Source organism: Gavialis gangeticus, unplaced genomic scaffold (assembly GCF_001723915.1).
Source record: "Gavialis gangeticus isolate Ggan-Ray unplaced genomic scaffold, GavGan_comp1, whole genome shotgun sequence".
Lineage (NCBI taxonomy): Eukaryota > Metazoa > Chordata > Crocodylia > Gavialidae > Gavialis > Gavialis gangeticus.
Genome location: NW_017729024.1, coordinates 86,982,740 through 86,992,791, shown reverse-complemented (window position 1 = coordinate 86,992,791; position 10,052 = coordinate 86,982,740). Strand labels below are relative to the sequence as shown.

Genomic DNA, 10,052 nt, shown 5'->3' with positions numbered 1-10,052 from the left:
CACCTGTTGAAGCCAGCTGGAAGCAGGGAGGAGGCATGATGGACAAGGCTAATTTTATCAAGGTAATTTAGGTAAATTTCACAGCAGATGTGTGTTGGGGGGAGGGGGGGCACAGGGAAGCCAGCAAACCCTCCTGTGCCTGCAAGTCTGCTGGAGCTCTGGCTGGTGGGGGAGGGGAATTGAGGAGCAGAGAGCCCAACCCAGCCCAGAGAGCATGCCAGGATGCTGGGGGAGTCTGGTTTAACTTAAACCAACAAGGGGTCTGGGACAGACATTGCATAAATTGGTTTGAGCTAAATCAGTTAAGTCTACATTCAACCAGGTTTATCTCAAACCAGTTTTGGCCATTTTCAAAGTGGTTTATGTACATTGAACATCTGTTCTATTACAGGTTTAAACCAGTTGCTGATCACTTTAAACAGTTCGTGTAATGTCTGTCCCTAGCCCTAGGGACCAGCTCATACAAAGAGAGGCTGAAGGACCCAAACTATGACTTGGGACTGTTCAGTCTGGAGAAGAGAAGGCTCAGAGGGGACTTGGTGGCAGCCTCTAAGTATATCAAGGGGATACATCAGAGCCTGGAGGAGCATCTGTTCACCAAGGCCTCCCAGGGGAGGCCAAGAAATAATGGGCACAAGCTGATTGAGGATCACTTCAGACTAGACATAAAGAAAAACTTGTTTTCAAGTTGAGTACTAAGGGTTTGGAACAGGCTTCCCTCAGAGGTGGTCACCCACCCTGGCGATCTTCAAAAAGCATCTTGACGCCCATCTTGCTGGGGTCATCTGACCCCTGCAGTCTTTCATGCCCAAGTACAGTGGAGCTGAACCTGATGATCTGTAAGGTCTCTTCCAGCCCCTAACAACTATGAAACTATGAAAGCTTTCAGAAGTGATCTGTTACTTTGCCCTTCAGAAAGCTATGGAAGATAAATCTATTAAAATAATCTTTCCCTTCCCTTCCACTTCTGTTTTACCTTTGCTTTATGTAATACACCATGGTCCTTAGAGAAGGCTGGGTGATGAGTAGGAGGAGGAGGAAGAAAACGAAGCTTTATCTGTTGCATTTATTGCCCCTCAATTTCTGATATATGTTTCTAGAAACTTCCATTTCAGGTGGGTAGGGAGGAGATTGAGGAAAACCCCTCTGCCTGTGAAAGCACGTTCTTAGTAAATAGCTTTTGAATTCTATGTGAAGATGGTCAGTATTTTTAATTAAAATATTATCTAAAGATTTTGTTTAGTTAAAAGAGACTTTTAGGGACTAGCTTTCGTCTATGCCTGTCCGAATGTCATAGCATATTATGCACACCATTACCTTTGCATGTGAGGTTGCTCTTGCCCACAGCTGCATGTTATATAGGTTATGGTGATTCTTTTGTCCTCATCTGTTAATTATATTGAACATTTGCTTAAGGTTCTGATGATCATAGTCCCCAGGGTTTTGGACTGTGAAGGGTAAACTTCACTATGGCATAATTGCAACAGCATTCACTTAGCAGCCTTAAGAATATGTTAGAGAGCAGCTGCTCTTGCACTAAATAGCACCTCTAGAAATTGTTAGCACTAGCAAAGCATGGTGAGAAAAGGGTGGGGGAGCTAGGGAAATGTCTAGGTGTTCCAGCCCTCTGGCTGGAGCAGTCCCCAGATGCCTCCAAAGTGAGCTCCCCTCCTCCCTACTGATCTGCAGAGCGTGCAGGAAAGAGGGAGCAAGGGGAGGGCTAGCTTTTTGGGAATCATTGGTGACATTTAGGGTAACGGGATCCTTTGAACAGTACCTGTGCTCCCCAGTCCTGCCCTAGTTCTGTTTGAAAGGGGTGGGGGGGATGTCTCCAGGGATCCTGCAGGGTGGGGGGCAGCTCTGGTTGGTGACCCCCAGCCCTGCAGGTACCTGGCTGTTCCTGGAGCCCATGGCCACAACACTGCCTCCTGTTGGTGTTGGGGAACTCATGCTTTAGCAGCCATGGCAGCACAGTGATGGGGCTGGGGGGTCCTGCTTTTAAGCCAGAACACCGGGCAGGCAATAACCCCTGGGTCCAGGACAGAGTTGCTGACTGCCTGCTCCTGTCCATCCGGGATTGGGCTGGGGTGGCAGTAGTGTTAGCTCATCCTGCCATGAGCTCAGGGTACCTATCAGAAAACCAGCAACTTTTTCCCTCCCTCCCTGCCCCTTGGGAAAGGGGGGGAACACTTTGATCTCCCAAGAAGTTGCTCTTTTGAAGTAGCTAACAGTTTGTGGCAGAATCACTATCTCGTCTTGTCACAAAATTCTCGGATGCGTATGCTATTCTCGGATGCCTTTGGTTTTTGTGTTGGGGAAAGGGGTGTATTTCTTGACACACACATAATGCTTGTCTGTGGCCTGTGTGACATTCAGGTCAGAGAGCTTCAATCTCTAGTGCTCATGAGACTCTGCTTACCCTTAATTTAGTATTTTGAAATCTCCATGCTGTGCTATAGATAACAGTGCACCCAAATGAGAAACCCAATACTTGTATTGTTCGGTCTTTTAAGGTAAAATGGTAACACCGCATATAATAAGATGGCAAGGTCAGTGTTTATGAAGGTCATAACAACAATGCTTCTTCCATTCAGAAAAATGTTTGTTCTGAGTCTCCTTGCTACCAACCCCCACATTGCATGAGATGCTCAAAGGCACCACATTTTTACCTGCTATTTAATTTAGTTCTTTTAATTTTGGTGCCATTATATACTATTAGCAAGAGTAGTAGATTTCCATTACAGTGAATTGAACAGGATGTTATCTCTGTAGTTATTATGCATGCCATATGTACAATTATTCCACTTAGTTTAAATTTTAATTGAGCAGAAAGAGACTTGTTTGCAATTAGTAAGAAAATCTTTTTTTTTCCTTTTCACAAGCATTTACTTGTCCAAGAAGCAAAACTAACCAAAAGAATGTGACAATATAGATTATAGTTATTCTGAAGCTGATACAGAAGAACTGTCATCTGTAGAGGAATCAAGAACTTGTTTGGGTTTTTATTTTTTTGGGGGTGGGGGCAGGGAAGGGATCATTTGTTTGTTTTTCCATTTTTGTATAACAAAATTCACTCTAAATGGACTGGTTATTCCATAGGCGGTCCTTTTTATTTTAGAATATTTTGATCTTTGCTTACATGGTAAAAGGAGATTTAATAAGAAAATTACTGTTTTGAATTATAAAACATAGTTGCAGTGTAATTTTTGTCATGGTTTGTTTGTTTGCATTTTTACCTGCTTTCCAAATTGTATGCAATTTTCTTACAAGCTCTAGTCTACGCCCACAGCTTCCATTAGCACAGTAGCAATATTGGCACTTTGCCAGTTTGCTATATTAACTTTGAATATGTCTACTTTTATGTGTCACCCTTTTACACAGAAGGGTCACAAGTGATGGTGCTTTTGACAGAAAGGCAAAAGATGGTTTAATTAAACACAGAATGCAAAAGTTCTGATCAAATCTCTTTTTAATATGTATACACACGTAATGAAAAAGACAGACTTGATAAATGAAAACCAAATTTTAACAGCAATTTACATCAAATAGTGGCAGCCAGTTCTTCAGTTGCAAAAACATCACATAATTGGGGATTGTTTAAAAAACAAAAAACCCCGAACAACACAACCTAACATCATTACTAGTGTAAAAGTATAACTTAAGAAAATACTGTTTATTCGTGTAGCAGTAGAAACATCCAAGAAAACAGTGCTAGTACCTAAGATCTTATAGTCAAAGTATAAATGTGTTAATGCCTTAAACTGAAGTGAAACTTTCTTCAAGCGTAAGGAGTTTTTGCAAAGTACCCCCTGAGTCAGTGAGAGGAGGGTGCAAATGCACAAGTTTACTATGGAATAATTGACTTTATTCTCTAATAAAATTGGAGATGATGTGATGAATGGGCTGACACTAGTGTATATCACACCACTCCAGAGTGAACTTACCCTGCAGTTTTTTCAGTAGTTTTCAGCTACAGCTCTCCAGTCCTCCAAAGGAACTGCTTTGGTTGCTCATCTTAAATTTCTTCCGTAGTGCTTTAAAGCCAAAACTTATTGCCCTCTTTTGTTTTCTCGCTGCATTTTTTAATTTAATAGGAATATCAGAGGATAAAACAAGAAGTTCTTTCTCTTCAAAGGGAAAATTCAACTCTTGATGCAGAGTGTCATGAGAAGGAAAAATTATTAAACCAGCTAAGGACATGCATTGCTGTCCTGGAACAGGAAGTGAAGGATAAAGAGCAAGTAGTGATAAGAACCACAGATGTCTGTGAAAGTGCTCAAGAACACAAGGTTGGGAATAGCAGCTCCTTTCTCAAAAACTGTTCCATATAAGTGTAACCTTGCATGTACTAGAGATGTTTCTGTTATGTTTAACTGTTAAGAGTAAGAAGGCTTTGAAATGTCATAATAAATACGATTTTTGCTTTTTTTTACATAACCCTGTTTTTGTTAGCATATGTCCATCCACGTGCAGGTGCATTGATACACCTCCTCAATATTTCAAAAGTTTCTTAAAGGAGAAGTAGAACTGTCAAGCACACATTCTGAAAACATTTTAAATACTTCAGGTTTAATTTTACTTTCTAAAATGAAAGTATATTTGAATTTGGTGGTCATGAATTTGGTGCTCATTGATTGCTCTGGAAATTGAAGTTCCCTTCATAGAGCAGGCAGCAGCAGTATTTTATATATTTCCATATGTGACCCTGCTAGTGTACCTTAACTTGGATACAGAGAACTTCTAGGATGACTCTTCATCGTCATGTCTTTGTATACAATTTTTACTTGATTCCAAGATGAGTTGTCTTTTCTCTCCTCATTTATCATGGGGAAAACAAAGCTTCATCTTAGAATTGAGTATCACAGCAGGTAGCTGTAAGAAGTGGCTGTGCTGGGAGCCCAGCTAGGGCAGGGAAGGCATCAGCAGCATGCAGATTTCCTGTTATCAGCATCTGTTCCTTGCCTCCCCTCCCCCCCCCCCCCAAAAAAAAAAAAAAAAAAATCTGTGCAAGTTGGGAGCCAGGCAGGGAAAGGAGAATCTTCAAGCTGCTGCTCTGATCTCTAGCCAGCTGGGCTTCTTGTGGAGCAGCCCCTCTCGGCTCCTGGCTGGAGTCTGATTCAGCTGTAGCAGGCATGGGGGAGCTCCAGAGTCCCTCCTGTCCCTTGCTGCGGAGAGCAGCTATGCAGGGAGCACTGCCATGTAGAGACCCTTCCATCAAAACTGCTCCTGGCCAGCTGGGGAGGGGGACCAGGCAGGGAAGGAAAAATCCGAAATCTGTTGTAGGCTCCCTGAAGCTTGGGGCAAGAGTGGCTCTGGAGCCACCCCTGGGCTCAGATCAATGGGGAAAGCAATGAAAGGGGGAGATTAGGCAGATAGGCAAAGGGTGTGGGCAGGCTGCCTGCTTCCCCTCTCTTTGCTTCTACTTGTCCCTGTGCTGCATCTTTCCTGCAGCATCAGGGAGGAGGATGAAATTTAAGACAACTCTCCAATCATTAGATTCTGGAAGTGGAAAATTACAACAAATTTCAAAGTCATTTTGGATTTGGAAAAAATACAAGAAGTCACCCGCTTATTTTGAGATGGTCAGTAGGCATGCTATTCTGAGTAGGTCCCTTCTCGACTGGGCTGTCATCGGTTAACAACACAGGCCTTGTGTGAATTTTATAAACCAGTACTCCTGTATAGCCTGTCAAGCGTCACTGCTTTTTAGTTAGTGACCTAGAAATAAAATGCTTTGTGTCCTGTTACTAATCCCCTGAGCCTTCTATTCATCAGTGTCACCTAAGCTTCAGCTTTGGTTTATGCTGACACTGGCTAGTCATTAATCCAAAATTCCCTTTCAGAAAAAGTTGGAAGAGTCTCTGGAGAAGAAGCAGTTGCAAATTGGGAAGCTTGAAACAACTGTGAAGTCCATTTCTGAGGAACTTCTGAAAGTAAGATTCTTGCAAACGTTTTGTTCAATATTATCTACCGTTTTGTCATTCATCGTATTTATTTTTATAGGCTAATGAAATTATCAAAAAGCTCCAGGGAGAGATGAAGAAATTAATGGAGAAGATGAAGTTAAAAAATGCAGTGACAATGCAACAGGAAAAAATACTAGGAGAGAGGGAGCAAATCCTGCAAAAGGAGAGGCTGGAGCTTAATAATGTGAAACAGGCTCTTCAACAAAAAGAGGAAGAGGTAAAAAGCATACAGTTTGGGACTTGTATTTCACATAGAAAAATACAAAGAAGTTAATTAAAATGTACCTGTAGTGTGCAAGATTTTACCATAACTTCATAGAGGGCAGGTTATCATAGTTTTGAAACTTGCAACCTGTTTTATGCATATCATATGGATTGTTATGGAGAAGAATGCATGATTCAGAACAATGTTAGTTAGTATTAGCACTGGCACACTTCTTTTTCTTAATGATAAGTTTTTTCTTGATATGCTCTTTGCGAAGATTAAGTGGTTTGGGTTCACTTATGCTTTTAAAACCATTATACTTTCTAGGCCTTAAACTTACAAGAGCAGCTGGACACCACTGTTCAGAAATTGGAGGAAAGTAAACAACTGCTGAAAAGTAATGAGAATGGTAAGGAGTGTAAAGGCACATTTCAGAGTGAGTCTATATCTGTTCCTGGGGTTTTAATTCAGAACATTTGTATTCTGTACTCACTTCAGTTTTGTTGTTTCACTGTTATGTTATGAGTTGAGACCACTTTCGAACTTGAGCTTAAAACTGGAAAAGGTAGATGTTGAATTTATGTGCATGTCTGTACATGAATTACTTTGGTAGTTTTGTTATGCTAGTGGAGCTGTTCTAGACTTGCATTGAAACCAAAGACCAGAATCTACTACAAAACCTTTAACTTGAAGGTTTTAAGAGTAAATATTTGTGGAAAGAAAAGTATAGTAAGACCCTTACAGTTAATAAAACCTAGTAAAACAAGACACCTTCATAATGAGCTTCACTGATCACTCCCAGCTTCATTGAAGACACTGCTACTGGGAAATATAGAACACTTGATTTCAGTGGGAGTTGACTACTTGCTACCCTGCATGAAAGATTCCAATTTAATTGACATCTTTTGAATCAGCCTGGATTTAGATTTTCACATTCATGAATACTTTGTATGCATGTGTGTAATACAGATTTTTTTTGACCAACTACATTTAATTACTATTATCCTGGGAGCCCACTTACCCTGAAATTACTGTAATGCCATTTTATTTTGAAATTATCACAGCTGGCATTGGCCTCAAAGTAATTAATGAATTTCTTGTCATGTGGTATTGCTCAGTTACTCTGACATACTTGACTTCACTTTTTTATTTCTGAGACAAATCAGAAATAGAGTTCTTATTAGATAGAGCTGAACATGCATTTTATGAATACTTTTGCTGTTCCTTGTAGTAATTTCCTGGCTAAATAAACAGCTGAATGAGAATAAAATTGCATCCATGCATGGGTCATCAGGCCACAGTGATGTGCCTTGTGCTGGAAACTCTCCCAATTCAGTGGCAGTGCAAAATGGTCTGGTAAGTATACACGCTGTATGTCACTGAACTGTGGATTGGGAAATGTTCTTATTTTGTATATGCACAACAACATCTCGGATTTAAAGAGAACCTACTGTCCTAGATGTATCCTTGCCTCTCCTGTGGGACCAGATTCTTCACCCTGTCTGTGGTTGCTTTTGCGTTACCTCAACAGCATAAAGCTATGGTAAAGCTACTCCATGGGGCACTTGAAAACTCCCTTTTAGAGTGGACCCACTTTACAAAGGGAATGTGTTGGTGATTGAATAGAGTGCATCGTTTCCTACCAGTTGTCAGTCCTAGTAATCCAAAGCAGCTTTTAAGTTGGTTTGAACCGTTTGGGGATGTCTTTTTGGCTCTTAGCCCACTTAGAATTGTGCAGTACCATTATGCATGCTTTTCCCTTCTTCAGTTTTGCTGAGCCTAGTCTCTCTTCTTTGGTGTTTTAGGTGAATATGAAGGGTGTGACTCTGGGAAGAAAGAAAAGCAAAACATTCAGGCCAAGTACAGACATTATGCTTTTATGGGTATAGACCAGTTTTGTGTACCAAACTTCTGTTCTATTATTGGTATAAATAGATTTCTGATTGCTTCTGTAACAGGACAGAAGTTTGGCGCACACAGATTGGTTTTACAAATGGTGGAACCTGGTCTAAGATTTGTTTTTCCACCCCGCCCAAGGGCAAATGTATATTCTGTCCACTACCAATTTTAAACTATCTATACCAGTTACAGAAAACCCTGTAACTTGGATCGAATCCACCTTGGGCTGTTTGAATGTCTGTACCTAGCCTCAGTGGTTGCATGTGAAGTGGTTCTGTTTTAAGGTTCTGGTGGCTTGAGAGAAGCTTCCTTTTTTACTATTAAAAGATGGCTAGAATGGGTGGTTTCCTTTCAAACTGGTCCAAGTCAAGTTCATGCAGTGTGTGGGTTGTTTTTCCCATGGGCATAGAAGGGAAAAAGCATTTGGTCATCTTTCTCCATGTTCAGCAGATCTACAGCCACTCTATAGTTTGTGACAACAGCTTATGGTTGTTACCAACCATAAATATTGAGGAGGCAAGGACGGGGCTTACCAGAAAGGTGCCAATTGCTGAATAAAGTGCCATTAATGTAGAAAATTTAGCTTGCCCTCTCCCCCTTCTCTTCCTGATATTTTTTCACTTCCAAATCAGCAGGAAGAGAGATTTGATTCTATCTAGCACTCTTAAACTCGTAATGCAAATAAGACAGGTTTAAGAAATGTAAGTAAAATAGTCAGTGGAGAAACATTAACTGTAGTTTGTGGTTGTATAATTTGGAAAGCATTACACAAACTCAGTAGGGGATTTTCATATAACCAAATGATCACTCTATGAAGAGAAGGGTGGCGGCTGCTGCTGCTGCACAGGAGTCCTGAGATGTATAACAGATGGCACTAAACTAAAGCTGGAGATGATATTCAGAGCGGAAGGAAAAAAATCTTAAGATCATATCGACAGGTGGTACAAAGGTAAAAATGCATCCCAGTGGTTTAGTGAAAAATGCAGCAGTGAAATAATAGGCGGATGTACTATGGAAAACTAGACGAGGAGGGCATATTAAAAAGAAACTAGAACTTATATTTGACTAGTTTCAAAACCATCTGGAATATGCATCTTCCAGCAAATGTAAAAAGGGAAAATCAATATGTTTCTAATTCTAAGGGCAGGCTATGCTTACTCAATTTCTGCATCATAATGACAAATCCATAATGGATATGGTATAGCTGAAATTAGGAGAGGCACTGTACTCAGTTAGATTGCTGATTTTTATGATTTTGACTGTAACTTCTTTTTAAGTTTACACTTTAGCTCTTTAAGACTAAACAAACAAAAAAAAATCCAGTTGACTTTTTAGATTTGTTTGGACCTAATTGTGAATCCTGATGAGTAATAAATGGTTGTTAGAGAGATATATCAAAGACAATCAAGCCACTCTTCAAACTTCTCCTATACAGCCTTGCTGAACCATCAGATATTGTTGCAGTGTTTGGTGTTACTTCATCTTGCAGGCTGTGAAAAGGGTCCTTGGATGGGGTATATAAATCCTTTTTTTTTTTTTTCTAAATTGTAAGAGAAGAGATTTCCCCAGATGCTATCACTCTGATTTATGATGCAGCATCTTTGGAGATGCCCAATGAGCATCAGTTGAAAAAGCATTTTTTTTTCTGACTTTCCCTTCCTGTCTGTGCCACTGGGATTTCTTAATTGGAGGACATGGAATTCTGCATGACCCATCCATTCATGTCCAGTTGAGAGAGAAACCAATGCTTTAGTTTTGTGGATTAGTCATTTGAGATGAGTGGTGCAGAACCCAATTTTAGGGACTGAAAATCTGAGGCAGTCCAAGAACTGTACTGTCATATGTAATGCCTAATACTCTGTTATACAATGCTGAAGGAGTAGTATAACCCCTTGAAGAACAGTAAAACAACTGTATAGCTGTGAAATGGGAAACTAGTTTTGGTTTCCACAGGCAGGAGCCACACAAGCTAATTTTGTCAT

At 40.5% G+C, this 10,052-nt stretch overlaps 1 protein-coding gene across 2 annotated transcripts in view; it reads left to right on the top strand.

The window, feature by feature from the left end:
• Positions 1 to 10,052, top strand: part of LOC109297529 (spindle assembly abnormal protein 6 homolog) — a 44,087-nt gene that overhangs the window by 15,914 nt on the left and 18,121 nt on the right. For both annotated transcript variants that reach the window (XM_019517321.1, XM_019517320.1), the window contains exons 6-10: positions 4,095 to 4,289; positions 5,844 to 5,933; positions 6,004 to 6,183; positions 6,499 to 6,580; positions 7,403 to 7,527. In XM_019517321.1, the coding sequence (XP_019372866.1) occupies positions 4,095 to 4,289; positions 5,844 to 5,933; positions 6,004 to 6,183; positions 6,499 to 6,580; positions 7,403 to 7,527 (672 nt within the window). The remainder of the gene's footprint in view (positions 1 to 4,094; positions 4,290 to 5,843; positions 5,934 to 6,003; positions 6,184 to 6,498; positions 6,581 to 7,402; positions 7,528 to 10,052) is intronic.